General features: G+C 45.5%; 1 protein-coding gene across 9 annotated transcripts in view; it reads left to right on the top strand.

The window, feature by feature from the left end:
- The window catches only part of pitpnm2 (phosphatidylinositol transfer protein, membrane-associated 2), a 96,854-nt gene that overhangs the window by 51,600 nt on the left and 23,615 nt on the right, over positions 1–21,639 (top strand). For 8 of the 9 annotated variants that reach the window (XM_029257278.1, XM_029257292.1, XM_029257306.1 and 5 more), the window contains 7 exons: positions 469–640; positions 8,209–8,423; positions 10,471–10,592; positions 11,679–11,912; positions 14,506–14,835; positions 17,464–17,559; positions 21,395–21,499. In XM_029257278.1, the coding sequence (XP_029113111.1) occupies positions 563–640; positions 8,209–8,423; positions 10,471–10,592; positions 11,679–11,912; positions 14,506–14,835; positions 17,464–17,559; positions 21,395–21,499 (1,180 nt within the window). In that variant the 5' untranslated portion in view covers positions 469–562. Of the gene's footprint in view, positions 1–13; positions 106–468; positions 641–8,208; positions 8,424–10,470; positions 10,593–11,678; positions 11,913–14,505; positions 14,836–17,463; positions 17,560–21,394; positions 21,500–21,639 lie in introns of those variants that run through there. The other variant, XM_029257281.1, reaches the window with a different exon arrangement.

The following is a 21,639-nucleotide window of genomic DNA, read 5'->3' as shown; positions in this document are numbered from 1 at the left end:
GAGCTGCGTGGCTGGAGCGCACAGACCGAGGATCTGGGGGTATGGAGCTGAGGTTCTACCTTATCGACACCGCAGGGCTGGATCACATCAGGGGCCGGGCTGGGGGTGAGACGCACTGGAGCTGATACCTACAGGTTGCATGGCTTGTTTTGCCCTCAGCATATGAACATGTATTCCTGAAGGCATGAAGGAAGCCGCTTCCTGAGAAAAGCAGGAGAGGGCTTCTGAGCAGGCGGTGTATTTAGATTGGTGTCCGATTTGCCCCGTCTTAATCATTCATTCTTTTATCCTCATATATTTGTAGGGTTCTAAGGACATATTTGTTTTTTCATATGCTGGACTCTTGGAGGTAGAACAGAGCTCATAACGTGCTGTTGCAAGGGGATTTTGTCAATTTTGTTTCGTATTGTATAGCTGAGCAATTTTTTAGGTTCACAGTTTTGATGTTTGTTCTTTTTTGTCCTGCAGGTTTCATCAATGAGTTCTTCACCGACTTTTTGACACAGTACAGCTAGAGACCACCCAGCCCAACCCTTAAACCCCCCATCCCGCTCAGCTCAAAATGCTGATCAAGGAGTACCGCATCCCCATGCCTATGAGCGTGGAGGAGTACCGCATCGCACAGCTCTACATGATACAGGTGAGTTTTCACTCAGAAGACCCCCCCCCTTTTCTGGCACACCCTGGGACCCCCCCCGAAGGACATTGGGGAGGCTGGAACATTGTGCCTCATGGTGCTCTGTAAACTACGGTCTCGTGCTTGATAGCATGAGAGGGGATTGAATCTACCGGCTGTTGAAGTGGGAGTGCTGGGAGTTTCATTTTGGATCGACATCAACCCTGATTCGCGTTTGAGGAGAAAAGAGCAAAGGGTGAGACTTTTTAAGCGATTGGTAATGCCTCTGTCATTGCAGTGGATTAAGATGCACAACTGGGCATTGCGCTATGGATTAGTTCCCATTTGAGGCCTGGTCTCTCTTTATATTGGTGTATGTGTGTGTGTGGGTGAGGACAGTATGAATAATGCCTATTTCCTGCCAGGAACTAGCGGTGCGCAAAGGCAGCCCACACCAGAGTTTAGCATTAGCTCTTGCAAGCACTGCCTTAGTGCTTGATTAATTAAACGTTCTGCCTTGATATTTGTCATAATTGCTTAAAATTAGCCGGTGAGACCTTTAAAGCCTGTAAAAATAACCAAAAGCCGAGAGCTGTTCCCTCGTGCACTTATGCTGTCACATGCCATGGCTAACGCAGTAGCCTAGCCCGACAACACCATCCTCAATACTGGACTGTAGAAACTTAACTGAGAAAGTGTTGTGTTCGCTGCCACATTTAATTTTGCTGTTGTGTGAAATCTAAACCCAGATTCAGAGCAGAATTCAGATTTTTGTCCTGTTTGTCAGTAGCTGGATATACGTACTTTTAGACAAAATCCCTCCCTAAATAAAGCTTATTTTGAGACATGGTGATGGAAAAGAGCAGCATAGCCTAAAAGGAATAATCAGTGGCTCAGTTATTACTTTTACTGTCATTTGAATAAATCGCTGGAATTTGAGATTTTTGCTGGATTTCTCCTGGTGACTCAAACGGGGGTGGGGGTTGCACTAAGCCTCCTGAAGACTGACATTGGACTGGACTAGCTACACTTGGACTCTTTCTATTGAAGTAGAAAATAAGACTGAAACTCATTTTGTTTGCATCCAAACAGCTTCTTTTATGCTATGGTAAGAACCAAAACAAACACATCAATCATTTCCATAATGGTTGATAAAAGTGTCGTACGAAATAGAAGTATTTAAGGTACTAATTCAAAATATGATTGATTGTCAGGAATGGAAGCTGGAGAAGGGCTCCTGAATTCACTGTGGACTGCTGCTGCAGGACAGTTCTTGTACGACCACTATGAGCTCCCTGTCCTGTCCCTGCATTGGCCTCCTGACGGTGACAGTAGTGCCCGAGTCCCTCACAGGGTGCCATGGTTACTGCTGACATCAGAAGGAGCATGCTGTTGGCGTTAATGATTTGTTTGTTGTGTGCGAGGACCGATCTGAGGAGGAGGGAGGAAGAGCAATGGTCATGGATGCAGCCATGTTGCCAGGGGAAACTGCACTCTGACAAGTCCCCTCCCCATCAGCACCACCCTGATTTTTTATTTTTTAAGCTCTTGCTGATGATGCTTATGAGGAGGAGCACTGGGCTACCACCACAAGACTCAGTGTGTCCACATCTCTTTGATGGCCCTGCCCCGCCAACGCAGGAGTGATGACTTTTATTGTGTGTGTGTTCAGTGCCAGTACAATCTCCCTTTCTCCCCACAGCTGCTCTGTGTTTCCTCTCCGTGATCACATTAACAGTAGGCAAAGTGGACATACTGAGGATGACTAAGGTCCAGGGCCGGTTAAGGTGTACTCACCGGGGGGCCTTGATGTAGCGGCTGACCATGCATCTCCCCCTACGAGAGTCTGTGAAATGCTCCACAGGCCAATCCCAGCAGCCTTTAGGACACAAATTTAGCTTCCATCCTTGTCCTTTTACATCATGCTAATTAATAGTTAATGTCCAGCTTATTTTGAAGACTGGGGCATGAGAGGAGACAATGCCAGCAGCGTCTCTAAATCAGTTGGAGTCCGGCCCCAGAAGAGCCTTTTTTCCATTGCTGTGTCAGTGTTTTCAAAATCAGAGCATCATGTGGAATCCGTCCCTATGTTTATTTTTTGCCCCCAGCTTTTAAAACTTATATTTCCATTTGAAATGTAAAAGCTTTTCCCAGTACAGGATGTCCTTGATTTAAAATTCAGTCCAAATTGTGGGGTGTAATTTTGCTACATGTCCTTAAAGTCATGTCTATTTGAAAACAAATTTCCATTAAGTAACACTTGATATATTTAGAACCTCATCACCAGCATTATTTATGTGAAAAATGACAAATCTTGCTACATATATCAGATATCAAGAATATAATTATGAAAATTATAAATTTTAATAAATAATTAAATAATGAATAATAATAAATTACCCACCCTGTTTTAACAAGAAAAAAGTAATCTCGTGTAGTCTGCTGAGAAGAAAAATTATTTTGTTCCTTTTCTCCTGTACTAGATATTGTTTGCATTTGCAGAACGACTGACAAAAGCACATATATACCAACATATATCCCACCTCCGACTGTAGTACCCTTGAGCAAAGTACTTACTCTGAGTAAAATTACCCTGCTGTATAAATGGGTAAAAAGCTGTAAGTAGATTAACATATGAATAAATATAAGCTAAAATATGAACCAGACTATCACAACTGGGGAAATGCCAACATATCAGCCAGAAAATAATGCTGAAACTCCAACATATGAATCATAGAATTTTGACCATCCAAATTGGGTTGAATGGGGGTGTATTAAATTGAGCATTTCTTGTATGGAATTTTTGCCACCCCTTAATCAGGTCTCCCCACTCCTCTGCGGTCAGGCCCTCTGTGTGTTGCTGTGGGAAGCTCATGAGGGTTTTACTGTAAACTGAACCGTAATAGCCTGGGGGTTTATCAGGAGCGTGGGGACCTATGTTTGTTTGGATAAACAGCATCTCCTTGCCCTTTTCCAGCAGCAGACCAAGTCTGGGCTGCTCCAGTGGCCAGGCTGGGCTTTGACTCCCGTGCTGAGCAGAGGGGGGCTGGAGACGCATTTCTAATTTAATCTCTGCTCATTTATTCTGAACGCTGGGGTGAAAAGTGTGGCTGGCTGGGAGGATTGATGCTGGCCAGCCGGCCTAGGGGCGGTGGCACCTGTCAACAGGCTGATGAAGTGGCGTGTGCGGGCATGGCCCACAGGGCCTGGCCTGTGTCTGCGAGCACTGGGAGGGCGCTGAGAGCAGGTCCACTGCTAATGAACGACCTGTCACCGCCGAGGAAGCAGCAGGGCCACAGGGATCATGCCCTGTGTTGCTAACACCCCTGGCTCCTCATCCTAATGCTGGCTGGCGAGCCCAGTGGCAGTTAGGTCCTGAACTCAGAGCATCTGGAGTGCAGTTCCTGTTTGACCACTTGAGCTCACCTGTCTATCCTGTGCAAGACCCTTGTGTCCGAAGTGACATTGTACCCATTTACACAGCTGGGTGGTTTTTACTGGAGCAATTCATTGAAAGAACCTTCATCAGGGTGATACAGAAAGGTGTGGGATTCAAACCTGGGTTATTCCAGTGCAAGGTGGCAGCTGTAACCACTGCACCACCTGCTGCCCCTACATACCAACAGGCTTGCTGGAAGATGCATGTGAGGTTAAATCCATAAAGGTGAAACTTGGAATTTAATGTAGAATCAGGTAAACGGTGTAAGCTGATGTGAAGCAACCAGAGCGCTCTGTGCCAGTCTGAGGATCATTTTCCTGTTTTTTTGGAACTTTTTGGCATTTTCTTCTGGATCCTAGCACCCAGCATGCCTTGAACAAGTTTAACATCTAGTACGAAGCTTCATTCTTGATTTTTGCTTTTGCTGGAGGAAGTCCAATTAAATGTGCAAGCTGTCCAGACATTGTGAAAGGCGAGCCTTTGAGGTGAAAGATCCATGGGCATTTCTGACAGACAGAGTTTGTGGATCACATCAAAGCATGGCAATGACAGCAAAAAGGAAAAACTAGTGAAATTATGGTCTTCAGCAGGCCCTCTGGGAGTCTACTCTCACTCGTGACCTTTGACCACACTATTTCTCTTCAGTTTCCCACTCTTGTCCATCCATGTAGGTCTGAATGTCCTCATTCCTTTCTTGCTTCTTCTGCCTCTTCCTGTCTCTCTTGACTCTAAGTCTCCATCCCCTTCCTCCTCTTGGGGAGGAGATCCGTACCTCGGGAGAAGGGCAGCTTCCGCTGTGGGAATGCAGGAGGAAAGTGGTGAGTGCTCCGCAAAGCACGTGGTGTGTGACGCACCTCCTTTTGCTCCAGGCCTTCCAGAGAAGTTTCCTGGGCAGCTCAGAAGAACACTAACGTTAATGCTAATCCGGTCTGATAATGGCATTAGGCAGCAACTGGCACTGGACCCACAGATAAATCTCCAAAAGCTCAGACACAAAAATCAAAGTTTTTAAGAAGAAATAATAAATTAAACCCAAACGCAGACATGTCACTCTCCTATGGGGCAGCATCTGGTGCAGTGGTTACAGTTACCACCTTGCACTTGAAGGACACAGGTTCAAATACCAGCATTGTAGTACAATGCTGTAGTACCCTTGAGCAAGGTACTTACCCTGTACTGATGCATTAAAAATTACCCTGCTGTATAAATGTGTAAACACTAGCTCAATAATGCAAGTTGCTTTGGGAAAAATTGCCAGCTGAGTAAGCTAATGTAGATGTAGTATACACAATATAATGTACCAGTTAGTCAAAAAAGTAAATTTCTTTGGGCAACAGGTGGTGTAGTGGTTAAAGCTAGACTTGGAGGTTGCAGGTTCGAATGCCTCCTCTTGCTGTAGTAACCTTAAACATAATTACCCTGCACTGATAAAGTTAAAAACTGACAGTTGTGGAAATGGGTAAATAATTCTAAGAAGCTTAATTGTATCCCTTAACAAGTCCCTTTGGAGGAAAGTGTCAGCTGAATGAATAAAGGAACTTAAAGAAGGATGTAACAAGTCAAGACGTCAGCAGATGAGTGTGGTGTCACGTTTCAGGAAAGGCCAACTCGTTTTTGGACCAAAATACTTGGGGGTCAGAGGTTGCTTCTGCATGTATATTTTGCACCATTTTGTACAGTATGTACAGTATCATTTGAACAGGAACCCTTGAGTAAGCTGTGTGTAGCGCTCAGTCAGGCTGCATATGGTGTCCTTCTCTGGCCAGCTTGAAGCCAAAGCTGGGGGATCTGGGATCTGGGCCGCCATCTGTGCTTCAAACTGCAAGACACGACACCTCACTGTGGGGAAGCCCATCACTGCTGGGGAGGGAAACAACCTCATGCCCCCTGGGATATGCCTGTGTATTATTTAAAATTACTCAATACCATTCCCAAACCATCTCTGTATTATGGTAACCAGTAACAGTTTTTTCTTCCCCAAACAGGTGTGTTTCAGGTAATAATTCTGCTAATTTTATTTGATACCAAAAAAAAAAAATACATTTAGGTTTGATCCATTACTCTACTAAAGTTAAAGAAGAGCTGGATGTTACAGCCAGTTAATCCAGTGCATTTAGATTATTGTGATTTGAATCGTGACATTCATTCAATAAGCAGCTCAGTCTTTGTAATGAATCGTGAATGGAGTTGGAGCAAGAGCTGCGTACAGCAGGTTTGGCAAGTCTGGTTTGGGCAAACCCCATGTTAACTTATCGAAAAATACTTTATGTATAATTTTAGCTGAAGTCGTGATTAGATTGCTTTTAAAGGGCTCCTGAAGGTGCTCCTTCACTAGGACCATCTGCAAGAAGGGTGACTTGCTGGGAGCTTGAGGGGTGAAGCTGAAGCTTTGCATCTCATGTACACACTTCTCAAGCTATGAAGTCTTGCAAATCCAGTCAATCAAAAGCAAATATTTACTGCTGCTGGCTATTATATATGAACCAGTAGGCTCATCTGTTTTGAGAACTGGCGCTCTGATTTTTGTCAGGTTTTTACACTGCTTGGCATGATCAAGGCTCATTTAGATATCCTTAAGGCACCAAATTCTGAGACCTGGTGCTAGTAGTAACCTGTATAGTATTTGGTCTTAGTTACCACAATGGTTGTGCTGCTCTAAGCTCCACCGCAGTGGTCCAGTCTTGTTGTGAGCTTCTCTATCCATACTACATCCTGTGTGGGGGACTGCACGATCAAGACACACACCCACAGGCACATGCCGGCATTCTCAACGAGGAGCTGTCTACATACAGAGCTGACAGGAGCGGAGAGCAGATGGAGAGAGTCTGTTGTACTGAATGTGCTTCACTGCTGTAACCCAATGAGATCTCATGATGTGTTGGAATAGAGCTAAATGAATTGCTTCTAGTCCCGGAGGGGGGACAGTTTGCGAAAGAAATTGTGTATTTTTGGCAAATCAATTAACTGTACCATTTACAGGAAGACTAACTATAAATAGACATCATTGATAATATTATGGGTTCTGGGCAGTGACGGTGTAGGGATCACAGGGTTTAGATCTAGATCCTTTTCAGGGCTCTTTTTTTTTTTTTTTTTAAAAAAACTCCTTCTTTAGTCAGTTTGTTGGCAGCCTCCTGTCAGTCGTTCTGGTCACCTCCTGGACTTTTCCCTGGAAGGGGACTCCTATTAATGACACCTCTTCTTTTTCGGGCCATTCACAGAAACAAGTTTTCCCCGTAACCCTCCAGGTTTTTGGGAACGATCGTGACGCTACATTTCAGCCAGGGTCTCAGCCTGGAGTCGATAAGAAGCACTTCCAGGTACACGTGACTGTCATCTAGGCTCTTGACGTGCTACTTCAGCAAAGGCCAACCCAAGTGATGGACAGTTTTTCTGATGGGATGAGCAGAGAAGGACCAGGGGGATTATGGGAAATAAGGGGTGCACGCACACCAGCCCCTGGTCCCACTGCACATCTGTTTCTGCCAGTTTACTGTTTGTTCAGCAGCTGAAGAATTGCTGTCCTCAGCAAACACTCAAAGGAAAAGGCCTGAATAAGCAGGAAGTGCCGTGAGGCCAAGTCACCATGTCAGACTGCCTCGGGTTCGACTGTACCTGTCTCCTGCTGCTGCTCCTATTGCAGAAGAGAAAACACCTGGGGGTGCGGTTCTCTTGGCTGGCTGTCAACGAGAGATGTCTCTTGGACGTGACTGTAATGTTTATATTCCCTTTCGTTGATTATTTTTAGCCAACTTCTTGCTAAGAGGCACTGACAGATGGTACTTGTTGTAGAGGCGAAAAGCTTTTGGAAGGATGTGTCCTGTTAAATCTTTTCTCTCATTCTGGAGATAACAAGACACAATTCAACCACACATTGCTGATGCAAATTGAGGCGCATCTGAAATGCACCTGTAAATCTGAAGATACACTGACAAGCCCTCTTGCCAATAAAAAGAAAACGAGACAGCATAGGAGATCCCCAGCTCTTTTATCCTTGATTATTATTATCATCGTTGTTGTTGTTAAGTGGTAGATAAGACCTGGTCACTCCTGCTAAACCTGTGGCCCCTTTTTTGAGAAGGGAGTTTTTTGTGGCTGAGTAGTTCAAGAGGAGAATAAAGTGTCTCACCCTTGGTCTTTCCTCCAATCGCAGAAGAAGAGCCGCGAGGAGACCTGTGGCGAGGGCAGCGGGGTGGAGATCCTGGAGAACCGGCCTTACACAGACGGCCCGGGTGGCTCTGGCCAGTACACCCACAAGGTGTACCACATTGGCATGCACATTCCCAGCTGGTTCCGCTCCATCTTGCCCAAAGCGGCCCTGCGTGTGGAGGAGGAGTCCTGGAACGCCTACCCATACACGCGCACGCGGTAAGAGCACGTGTGCACCACCTGAGAGCTGCAGGTCCTCCAACGCTGTCCTGAGGCTGCAGAGTGCAGTGCAGGCACTGTAAGCTCAAGGATCTGATTTTTATTTCCATTTATGTCCTTGGCTTAATTGGTCCAGTTCATAGACTGAGTATCTGTTATGCTGTGTATATATAGCAGTTGTACTTGTCTGTACAATTTGTACACATTAATGCAAAGTAAAATTGCAGCATCTTAAAATAGAGAGAACCTGTTTTATTATATATAAAAAGTTTGATGATAAACGTACACACACACACACACACACACATCTTCAGAACCGCTTGTCCCTTACGGGGTCACGGGGAACCGGAGCCTACCCGGCAACACAGGGCGTAAGGCCGGAGGGGGAAGGGGACACACCCAGGACGGGACGCCAGTCCGCCGCAAGGCACCCCAAGCGGGACTTGAACCCCAGACCCACCGGAGAGCAGGACTGTGGTCCAACCCACTGCGCCACCGCACCCCCTCCTGATAAACGTACAATATAATATAAAAAGATATATATTAAAGTTGGAAGCGTTTGATAATGGCAAATGATTAAAGTACGTGTTTCAAAACCACACACACGAAGCTCAAAGCAGTTTAGTCAGAAGCCCTTCTTTCATGGTGTGTATTTTGCTATTAAAAGCTTCTGTTTTGCCTAACTCATCCATCATTACGTTTTGTTTGCCATGCAAGAGTTGATATTACGTTGGATTATACTCACTCGCTCTCCTTAACTCTCCTTGTCCAAGTCGGGGTTGCAGCAGTTGAGAGCCTATTCTGGAAATAAACGGAGCAAGGCAGAGTACATGCTAGACAGTACACCAATTCATCACTGAGAAGTTAGACATGCAGACGCAGACACGCACGCACACTACGAGTTATTTAGTGTCACCAATTCACCTGAACTGCAGGTCTTTGGACTGTGGGAGGAAACCAGAGCAGCTGAAGGAAACCTACAGAAACACAGGGAGAGCATGAAAATTCCACGCAGCCTGAGCTGCTTTCAAACTTAAACCCAAATAGCACAACCTGCTGCACCACCATGCCACTAGTGGCTTATACCATATTTTTAATGCCACTTTAATACAATTTCTTCAACAGCTGCTCCAGGATCAGTTTTAAACAGGCAGGACGTCTGCGCTGCATTCACTTTAATAGATGGGAATGGAGATGAACAGCGAATCAATTTCTCTACAATGTTGATATTGCAGAACCAATGGGGTGCCGGCTGGTGTTGATGGGAGTGCTGTAATTTGCGGCCCAGGGAGCCGTCAGCGCCATGGCGAAGCAGGGGATGTACAGGAAGTCATCGCTAACATGTTTATCAGACAGGCTCAGCAGCTCCACAGTCAGGCTACCGTTTCCTTCAAGCATGCCCTGAATCCGGCCGACCTGCAGCTCCGCCTTGTGCGTCCTATTAAGTCCTAAGATTTCCCCATGTGTTTTTTCTTGTTTGTGCTTGTGTTTGTTTCGTGATCCACGATCTCATGGAGATGGCGATGTTCTAAACGCTGCCTCTGCTTGCCTTTTCTTTCTTCCTGGAAGTGGTGCTGTTCAAACCCTCCTTATTCAACGCCCCAAACTTCATCACCAGCCGTGTATGTAGAAGGCGTCACGGTTGCTGGCACTGGTGCTAAAAATAGGGCCGCAGTTAGTGTGTGGGGGGGGGGGCTGGGGAGTGCAGAAGCACTTCCTCCTACCTCCAGCTCTGAATCGGAGAGCAGCTACCCAGGAAGGAAGGGGCCTGTGCTCTTCGCTCCAGTCTGTATATATGCTGTCGATATCCGCCCCGTCAATGTAATCCCTTGACCCGGTGTCTGTTGTTTCCTGTCGATCTTTGAGTGCGTTCATCCATCGACGGCCCCTCTGCCACACAGCCGGCCCAATGCGTGGAGGGAGGACTGGAGATGTCAGTTATCAGAGCCCAGTGCTGGAACTTTGTATAATAGTGTGGTCGCATCCCACCATCTGCTGCCATGCCGACTTCCCATTCTCACTCATCACTGCTGCTCTGCTTCCGCAGATACACTTGTCCCTTCGTGGAGAAGTTCTCTATTGACATTGAGACGTACTATAAACCCGACACGGGGAACCAGGTGGATGTCTTCAACTTGTCCTCTGCAGAGAAGAGACAGAGGAGTCTAGGTAGGCTCAAATCCTCAGGTGCTGGTCACTGTGGTCCTGCTGCTGTTTGTGAGCAGCGCTCTGATTCGCTGCATGACTGTACTGATGCCAGGTCAGCCAAAACACATTAAAGTGCTTCAATACCCCGCAGTCATTCTAGCACCATGCTGACCAGCGGTAATGGAGGAAATGCACAGTAAGATATCTCTGTGGTTATTACTTTTTAGCAGTCCAAAGTGGAATAATTTAATAATCTTCCCGGAGTGGTTCTAAATGATGGTGAACACTGGATGCTTATGCTTAATTGTTTCCTGTACAATGACAGAAATACATTTTCGACTAATTGCTCTCTCTGCGTTACAGTAAGATGCTCAGCGCTGCCGTGCGTATGATGTCATTGCTGCCCACTTGACATGAATATTTGCTTCATTAACAGCCTATGGTTCATATAATGGCACTTTTTAATAGGCATGGTGCCTCCATCTGGAGTTAGGGAACTGGGTATTGTCTGTAAAAGAAAATAAATTGACTCATAAAAAAACTACACTTTAATGTGTTAGGTCTGTGAATATATTTCTGTAGCAAAATGTAAGAAAATATAATGATAATAGAGATTAACTTCTACAGCATGCCAATGTCTGTGTGGAGGCTTTTATATTTTAGAAAACTTGCCATTGTCGCACTTGCAAATGCACATTGACTTTATTTAAAAGTACGTCTGACTGGTGTTACCAAGACTGATGACCAGACTTTCACTCATGTTTATCCTCTGAGTCAGGCTACAGGCATTACTGCAGGGGTTCTTGAGCTCACATGCATTATGGGATAAGTGTGCCACCTAAGACAGCAGCACTTCAGGTGAACTGAGCTTCACGTCTGTTGCATGACCTCCCCAGGTCACGCGAATGCACTGCAGATGGCAGTGGGGACATCTAGTGGATGAGCTGGCGGTCTGAGAATTGACCCAACAGCACTCATGGCACCTTTCTCACATGCTACATTATAAGATGATCAAATGCATTTATTACATTTATTAGGCAGATAAGGGCATGAAGTTCTCGAAGTTGAAGTGTTTCCATGGTGATGACTACTCCTTCCTCCATACAGACCCCATCGATATTGTGAAGGACCCCATCCCCCCAAATGAGTACAAACCAGAGGAGGACCCCCGCCTTTATAAGTCTGTGAAGACAAAGAGGGGGCCCCTAGCAGAAGACTGGATTGAGGAGTTCAGGAACAATCCGGACAAGACACCCATCATGTGTGCCTACAAGCTGTGCAAAGTGGAGTTCCGCTACTGGGGCATGCAGTCCAAAATCGAGCGTTTCATCCATGATGTGGGTGCGTACGAGGTGTGGGAGTATTTGGTGGTGAGGAGATGTGGAAAAGTAAGGATATACAGTATTAGATATACACAGCAAACATCATCAAACGGGTTATATTGCAGAGAAGAAAGTCATGTCTTAAATGAATGGTGCTGAATTGATTCGGTCTGGGATCCCGCTCTCCAAACAGGTTCCTGTACACAGGGTTGTAAGTCCAAACATTTAAGTAGCCCAACAGAGCAGATGACACATTGCCCACATGTACCCTGGTTATTAGGCACTGCTTGTTATACCCAGATCTTTCTGCACTTCTTGTTAGGCTTTGCACATCATATCCTGCTTGTTAGGCACTGCTTTTATACAAATCATATCGAATTGTTTGAATCCCGTTGTAAGTTGCTTTGGAGAAAAGCATCAGCTAAGTGAATGCATGTAAATATACAGTATACCCTGCTCGTTAACTGCTTCTTATACCCTGCTTATTACGCAATGGCTGTTACACCCTGCTCTTGAGGCATTGCTCATTATACACTGATGTTTTGACAAGTGCTTATTAGGGTAATTACCTTGCTTCGTTATACTCTGTTTATTAAGTATTTTTTGTTGCACCTCGCTCGTTATATCCTGTTTGTTACGCACTGCTCTTCAAGCATATTTCTGCTGGGGAGAGACCCCACTAAGGTGCCAAGCTGTATGTCTATGCAACATCAGAAGCTCGTTTTACGTTGCAGATGTGCAACTCTGTAGCTGTTGCGTCATGTCGTTCGGCAGCCTGTTTGCATTGTAGACGCGCAGCCCTGTAGCCGTTACGTCACCTTGCACGGCAGCCGCACGGGCCGCTCTGGCAAGAGCATAAATCATCAGGAAACAAGAGGCACCTTTGGCGTTTGATGCACTGCGTGGTGAAAAAGATCAACCTTATCTCCTGGCATGGGTTGAGGTTCTCAAATAGGAAATTTAAAAATATCAGAAGCGTCCTTCATATTTGACAGCTGGAGTGTCAGGAAAGAATGACGGGACCCATGTGCACGTCATTTTAAATGCGGCTTAACTACAAACTGACATGACATTTCGAGTTACTGTAACTGTTTTTGGAACTTCATGCTCACCCGGTGCTCTTACCTTTATTTACATCTCCAGCTGCTGATGACGAGACCGACCAGCCGTTCCTCGGTCGTACATCTCTGCTTGTTTTTCCTTGCACGGAACGATGGTTCCTCCAACCCCCCCCACACACACACACACACGCAACCCACCCACCTTCAAATGTCAGTGGTTTGTTGCTGCGGAGAAGACAGCTTTTAGAACACTTATATAAACAGAGACCCGGCGCTAATCTGAGTCTGTGGCTCACCGTCGTTAGCTGCTCTGTTTTCGTGCGCCGCTTTGCGCTCCGTTGACTTTGTTATCGGCAGCGCGTAGGCGGACACCAGGTGTCGAGGGGCCTGCCGAAGAACTGGCCGCCCCGAAAGCTGCCCTTTATCTCCTTAATCATTAACTGCGCTAAATGAAATCCTATTGCAGCGGTTAAAAATTCTTTGGGAGGCTGACAACTGGGAACCGCCGAGCGCACAGCAAGTGGAGTGTGTCCCTCTATCTTTTTGCTCAGCCTTGTTATCTGCTTCATTAGGACCTAATCTTTTTTTTCTGACTGAATTAAGAGCACTGCTCCCCATTGTTGCACTTTCCATTTGTATTTTTGTCCAGTAACTATTACCCATCAGTCCTGCCTGTCAGAGAGCCTTCTCTGTGTTAAAAATAGCAGCTGTTTGCCTGCAGTGCTTTATAGCTTGGTTGCTGCGAATCCAGTGATTTGTTTTCATTTAACACACTGCTAAAATAAAGGGCATTTTATTTTCGCTTTCCATCTTATTTTCTCTTAGACAAGTGATTTTTTTAATTTTTTATTTTTTATTTTTTAAACTACTCAGCCTTTGTGGAGCATCTGATGCTGAGCGTAAAGCTGTGGTACAGCAGTATTATCTGACTCAGGATTTAAACCTACAGCTTTTAAAGTGAGAGTCCAGCTGTCGACTCGTACTTTGAAGTGAAAGAGATGCGGCCTGTTGAAACTCACTGTTGGCTGACTCCACGGTGTCCATCCCTCCGTATAGCTCCTCTCGTGCCACAGGGAGTAGAGGAGGCGGCCCATCGATTAGACCTTGGCGGCACACTGATTTGTTCCAGAATGGGCAACTCGGGGCCTGGAGACACGCAGACACAGCATGCTCTAATGGCTCTCCACAGCCGGCTGCAGGAAGCGGAGAAGTCGTCTGCACTCCTCGTTAATGCACCCTTTCCATGCGCTGTTTCTATGTTTGTTTTTTAGTGGGGGGTAGATGAGAGATAGGATGGGCAGGGGGTCAACGGAGGAGCTAGGCTCAGTCACCGGTGCAGCTGTCCGGGGTAGCTGTGGATGATTTGTTGCAAAAAAAAAAATGGCACCAATAGCAGATTTTCCTTGCCTCCCTGTCCGCTTGAGGTATCCCACCATCTCCTGAGACAGCACACCAACGTGAAGGGCACAGCTACACGTAGGGACGCATGTAGGCTTTGTGTGATGCAATGGGTTACGGGGCGTGATCTCAGTGTGTGGCGTTTTCCTGCAGGACTGCGGAAGGTGATGGTGCGAGCTCACCGCCAGGCCTGGTGCTGGCAGGACGAATGGTGTGGCCTCACCATGGAGGACATTCGGCAGCTGGAGCTGGAGACACAGCTGATGCTGGCGCAGAAGATGGCACAGTTTAGCTGCACAGAGGAGACGACTGACACGGGCCGTGCCACTGGCTCACCTGAGAAGGACCAGGGTGCCAAGGAAGTGATCAGCTCTATCGAGGCGGAGGGATCAACGGGAGCAGTGGACACGCTGCAGGCACGGGCAGGTCTCACCAAGCAGTGGTCCACCTCCTCCAGGTCTTCACGCTCATCTAAGAGAGGAGGTGAGCATAGCTGTTTGTGACTCTCATGTTTACCTTGTCATGCTGAATTTACCTGTATCACAGTTAAAGCTGGTACCCCGCCAACCCTTTTCACTGCAGGTCCGCCTACCTGACACCTCTTTATTTCTGTGTGTGGTTCCTTAAAACAACCAAAGGATGCAAAGTGCCTAAATGATTAGCTTCCTTGCATTTTTTTTCTCCCCTCCCCCCCCACTGTAAGTAGCACTTTCGTCTGATTTTGATTTGACACACAGTTGCAAACCATCGATTTCTGTAAAATGAGAGTAAATGAGAAGGCCGCACGAAGACAGGGAAAACAAATGTGTGTACCAGTGTTTTAATGGACATACGATTATATAACTGATGCCAGTCCAACCCCAAAGGGTTGATGAGATGTGGGTGTCGGAGTGACGGCTTGTTATATGGTGATCCTTCCACTGGTGATGCGTCAGAGAGCCCATTCCAGCCTCTCTACACATTCTCTCCCCTTGGGCTTTGATTAAAATCCTCTCCCCTGGGGCTGCAGAGTGCCACACGGGCCTTGCTGTCACCAGCACGTCGCTCAAGGAGCCTCCCTCCATGTTGCCCATGTTGGTTGCCGTGTCTTCTGGCCCCACTCTCTGCCCTTCGCCTCCTGTGCAAGAACAGAAGGCAGGAAATGCTTTGTGTGATGGGACACAGCCTATTCCATCTGTTTGTATGCTTTGCTAGCATTGTATTGTTGACTCTCCGCTTTCTGTCTCATGAGTTCCATTCATAGCTTCATTTATGCAATCATTTCCCTCTGCCTACACACCCACCGCAGGTTCGAAGCCTTTCCACCTCCACCCTGCTATTCTCTCGCTCGCTCGCTCACTCGTCCGCCCGCCTTCCCTCTCTAAGCAGGCTATTTATAGTGCCGGCTCTGACGACAGCTCATGGCCCAGGGGGAACCAGCCATCTTCGCACCGATCTTCCCTCCCAACGCTTCTCCTGAGTGGACAGACACGGCTGTCATACTGTCTTAGCCTCGTCACACACCCGCTGCGAGCAGCAGCCCGACTCCCTGCTCCAGCATGAGAACCAGGCGATAAGCAGCGTGACTTCTGCCGTACTCATACAGCTGTAATAATGGAGGAAGAATGAGCAGAAGAACTGCTCTTCTATTTCTGGAAAAACATTTAGTTTACATATGGTGTAAAGGTATTAGCCTTAGCTGGGGGGCGCGGTGGCGCGGTGGGTTGGACCGGGTCCTGCTTTCCAGTGGGTCTGGGGTTCGAGTCCCGCTTGGGGTGCCTTGCGACGGACTGGCGTCCCGTCCTGGGTGTGTCCCCTCCCCCTCCGGCCTTACGCCCTGTGTTGCCGGGTAGACTCCGGTTCCCCGCAACCCCATTTGGGACTAGCGGTTCGGAAAATGTGTGTGTGTGTGTGTGTGTGTGTGTGTGTGTGTGTGAGCCTTTCAGAGATGTTTATATGCTTAGACATTTTATCCAGGGCATTTCACTTATTAATTTGCTGTGTTCACACACTGTTTATCTATTACAAATAGAAATTGTTCGTAAGGTTAAGTATTTTACCCAAGGTGCTCTCATCGTAGAAAATTCCTCTTAATGTATTATCCACTTGTACAACTGAATTTTTTAAAAAATTCTGCAATTGATGGTAAGTACTTTTCTCAAAGATACAACTGCAAGGTGCAGTTCGAGTTTCCAGCATGCAGGGTCAACAGCAGCACTTCGTGGAAAACTGTGACTCCCAGTCAACATGATCTATGGTTGTGTTCCCATTTTTAATTTTACTCACAAGGGAGCATATGTTACTGCTGCGCCCATATAAAATGGTCTTTATTTTAAATAGTTTACAAGCTCAGCATCTTCAGAAATTGCAATGAGTTTAAAGTGGTTGGTGAAAACTTTATTTGGATCCGATGGGCCTGTCTCAGCCACTCATCACAGCGCCCTCTTCCAGAGCTGTGACAGACCCCCTCTCCATACTCAGCCTTTTCTGGAGAATGTTCCAGGTTTGCCAGCTCCATCATGTCTTATTGTGCAGAAGCACACAAACATCCATTCATCCTAAGTGCCCTGCGATCTTTTCTTTTATTCATACGGATATAAAAGCCGTTCGCTTAGACGTGACACACTGACTGCTCTGCGCTCAATGGCACGGCTCAGAAGAACTGTAATGCAATAAAGGAAGTGGGAAGACGCTGCTGGTGGAATCATCATCTCTTCAGTGTTCCGCAAATGTTATTTAAGCTTTGATCTGATCTTGCGTGAAATCGGTCATTATAATAACAATATTCTTTTCTGTTAGTGTGCTTTCTAATTTGCTCTGTCAGAATAAAATATTCTGATTAAGATTAAAAGCTCCATGAACTGGATCATCTGGAATGTCCTGCAGCGTGTATTGGGTGTCGGTGGTGTTTTGATAACGTCACTGATAAAAGTGTATAAAATGTCCTTTCACATATAATTGCAGCTCTTGTTTATGAATTTATGTAACAGTGGAATAGATGTTTTTTTTTTTTTTTTTTTTTTTTCTCCTCCCTGTCCCGTTATACGTCCAAGCCCCAGGCTGCACCCCAAGAAGTCCCACATGGAGCAGTATCTGTTCAAATGGAACACTGATACCCCTTTATTTTGATAGGGAGTCCATCTCGGCAGAGTATCTCGGAGTGGAGGATGCAGAGCATTGCACGGGACTCCGAGGACAGCTCTGACGAGGAGTTCTTTGATGCTCACGGTATTTACACTGGTGCTGCCGCCACCTGCCGCCGCCGCCCCCCCCGTTTGCCCCAGTAGGCTGCTGGTTAGTGCAGCGTGTCGTGTCCTGTGTGCTCTGAGTAACAGTACCTTGCCGGGCTGTGCCTCTCTGACTCCCAATGCCTTGTCTTTACCACAGATGAGTTTTTAAACTGCCTGGACAACCACCAAGCACTGAGCCTGCAAAGGCAGTAACTTGGTTGATGCCGTTTGGATCTGCGGCCGGTGGGTCGCTCGCTCCACTAGTACTGAAGAAACTGACAGTGTGCCTCCCCACTCGCTGTCCTTGCACTTTTCCGGACTTAGTCTTTAGAAGGAAGCTTTATAAACTGTACATTTAAATCTGTGCCTTCTTCCTTTCAGAAAAACCATTATCCAAAGACGGAGGCGGTCATCTTTACTTGGCAGTTTGAACAAATATAAAATGTTGATTTAAAAAAAAAAAAAAAAGAAAGATAGGTTTGATAATATTTGATTCTTTTTACTTTTTCATATACTTAAGCATTAATAAAGCATGTATTTTTTTGTGTGTATTTGTTGTGGGGGGGAAGCGCCCTTCTGTTTCTCTGACTTCCATCGTGATGCCACTGACTCCAAAGAGAATCATATTCTAGCAGTGCTCTTCTGTCATTTCTTACAGCAGAAGAATTGTTGTCACTGGACCAAACTCGAAAGAAACAGGGAATTCACTGTCACAGGACTAACTGAGGCTCACATGTGCATCTTTGTATGGTGGGGAATTTTTATCCCACTATAGCTCATGTGCTTTCTAATTTCCCTTTTATTTTTTCCCTCTACGCTAACTAAAAATAATATTTTACATTAACAAGCATTTTTGTCCTCGTGTTCATTTTTAACAACATTAAATGATATTGTTCATGGCCAGTTACTTGAAAATGCTCATACTTGACATAAGAGACACAATCCTGGCTCAGTTGTTCCAGGTCCTACTGTTAACTGTCCACCTCTTACGGTTTCTCACTATGTCAGTAGCTCCCTGACGCAGGGGGCTGTGTGACTCTACAGGTGGTATACTTCCATTGATTCGTTTAGCTGACTTTTCTCCAAAGCAACTTACAGTGTTAAGGTTACAGTTATTACGAACTTACGATTATTTACCCGTTTATACGGGCGAGTCGTTTTACTGGAGCAATTTAGGGTAAGTGCCTCTTTCCCAAGGGTACTACAGCCAGAGATGAACCTGCAACTTTTGAATGCAGTAGTTCTAACCACTACGTTACCTGATGTTCCACTGTTGGTCTTGAACCCTGTCTTGCATGTTCTCAACTTCCCTCCAGCACTCATGGCAATGTTGTCCTCTCGCAATTGTCTGCGCCACGCATAATTATCTTTAATATTCTTGGTTTGCCCGTTAGCAGCTGTGAAAACTCAACCAAAGCTTCTCGTAACCTGTAGGTTTTATGAATAATTGTCCACGTAACATTCATCCAAACTCCTTTATTCCTGATATCAGTTTTCGTTTCGCTTTGCCGACACGTGTCTTTTGCCAGCTTTTTTGTGAAATGCTGCTGCAAGAGTATTTTCACAAAGTGTAGCAGGGCTGTCTGTGGAGCAGTATATGTGTGTTCCCCTCTCTCACATATGTGTGGTTGGGCGGAAGAGGTCAGTCTATAACAATATACAGCACACTCTTCTTGCAAATAAAGTGGCACATGTTTCTATTACTATGAAATCACACAAACTCATATAGGCCCTGTAAGATGAATTTTAGAGCTGGGCAATGAAAACAAAAATTAGAGGAATTTAGTTAAATTAAAAAATGGGTTCAAGAACACTTCACTGAGTCCCTCAGTGTTTTATTAATAAATCTCTATTCCGTACTCAAGCACGGCATGTCTTTATAGACAGTACTTTTTATGAGACAGAGCACCTTACTGTGGTAGTATTCTCTGTGTGATGATGTAAGAATATATTGAAAATTCCTTATAGTACAGAGGGCAAACATTGGCCGTGCTTTCTAGTTGGCACTACAGGCTGTCTGGAATAAGGGCGCTGGCTGCACCGAATGAATTATAACTGATAACAATACCAGATATGGAATGACAAAAAAATCACTAAGTAAAATCCACCGAGGTGAAGCAGACTTTGCATCATTTTAATGGTCCTGCAGGTATTCTGCTTAGGATGGGTCACATTTCTGCAGGGCATAGCTTTATGAGCTTACCGATGTTAATGCTGGTACACATCAAAGAGGTCATTTTGCCAATGTTATAAAAATTAAGAGGACAAGTATTTTATGCTGTCAGTTAAATTTGAAAGAAATCAAATGAGCCCTGACAATTATCTTCAAATATTATATACATAACTACATACATGCATACATAGACACATACCCACCTTTTACTGAATTTTAGACTCATTTGTTGCTTATTATAAGCTAAATTGCCATTTTTTTCGATGGCATTTCCTCCTCCTGCCACAACAGTTTGCCAAAAAACTCTGGGTGTCATACAGATGCAAAATGCATCATTCCTTCAGCTGCATGTAAGCACTCCTCTTGGGTATTCTTATCCTCTTTTAATCCCTTGCTTAGTGCTTATAAGCTTAATGACCAGATGGTGTTTAGGGTTCATTGCTTATTGGTCATCACGTTAGCTTCTTTGAACAGCCTAGAATCCCTCTGAAAAATTCTACTGTTCACAGTGATCCAACAGGCCGGGTCATAAGGCAAGTGGCTGTACTCCTTTTATAAGAGTGATTGAGTGTCTGGAGGAAAAATGCCAACAACCGAAATGCTGATACTCTGACTGGCACTTTGAAAGCAGAGCTCTCCTGTGGCAACACATCAGCTCAAGTTGTTTATCTGATTCCGCTTTAAATGCCAAATTTCACCTTTATGGATTCAGCCTTACATGCATCTTGTTGTGATTGTTGTTGTGCAGGTGGCACAGTGGTTAGAGCTATTGCTTTGCACTACAAGAGCCCATGTTCAAATCCTGCCTCTTACTGTAGTACCCTTGAGTACATTTATTCAGTTACTTGACACTTTTCTTAAACACAGCATACACTATTAAGCCACCTACAAGTATTTACCCATTAATACAGCTAGAACATTTTACTGGAGCAATTTAGGGTAAGTGTCTTGCTTGAACATGCTACAGCTGTGAGTGGGATTCTAACCTTCGATGTTTAGGTGCAGGGGCAGCAGCGCTCACCGGCACACTACTCTTCACCTGGGGACATTGAGCAATATTCTTAACCCTAAATTTTTTTTCAGTGAAAATTGCCCAGCTGTATAAATGAGTAAATCATTCCAAAAAGCTTAAGACTGTAAGGAAGGCATCAGTTAAATGAATGAATAATTATAGTGATTTCAGCCTTAAAGGAATGGTGCTTACAGTAGAAGTCATGACATTGCATACATAACGTAAGGAATCCAGCACCCTGTTACTCAGTAAATACACCCACAGGGATATCATACCGAAGTGCTGCTGGCTTTTAGCACTGTCTGTTTAGACATCTGAATGTCATGGACTGTTGTCTTTCACAGCTCATGGCTGTCTTATGTAGTCTGTTCTTCATGTGAGTTGTATATCACTATAGTCCCAGAACAGTGTTTAATGGCCAGTGCTGCAGTTTGCCTTCACCGTCAAATGATGTGGTGGCGGTGGGTCACTGTTTGTGTGTGCTGTATGTACTGAGTGAACCACACTGGGCTTTTGATGTACTGTCAAGAATACAAGGACTGTCCCGAAACTTCTCTCACCACCCCATTCTAAATGGACTGTAAGCGTTGCACTGCAGTGACATTCAGTATCACTCATTGAGGTGGTTTTTGCTCCTTTCTCCTCTAGAGGACCTTTCGGACAGTGAGGTTGTCTTCCCCAAGGAGATCACCAAGTGGAGCTCCAATGATTTGATGGACAAGATTGAGGCTGCCGACGTTGACGAAAGTCAAGGTGGGCAGGGTGCAAGGTGTTTCCCCGCGGTTTGTCTCTGGTCCATCGTAGCTTTCAAGAATGTCTGCTCTCTGTTGAGCTCTTCCTCATGTTTGGCCAGCTACGCATATTGTGGGTTTCCATTACAGACCAGTTGTTCC

The sequence above is a fragment of the Scleropages formosus genome, chromosome 1 (assembly GCF_900964775.1).
Source record: "Scleropages formosus chromosome 1, fSclFor1.1, whole genome shotgun sequence".
NCBI lineage: Eukaryota > Metazoa > Chordata > Actinopteri > Osteoglossiformes > Osteoglossidae > Scleropages > Scleropages formosus.
Note: the sequence above shows the minus strand (reverse complement) of the source record. Positions and strands in the feature narration are given on the sequence as shown.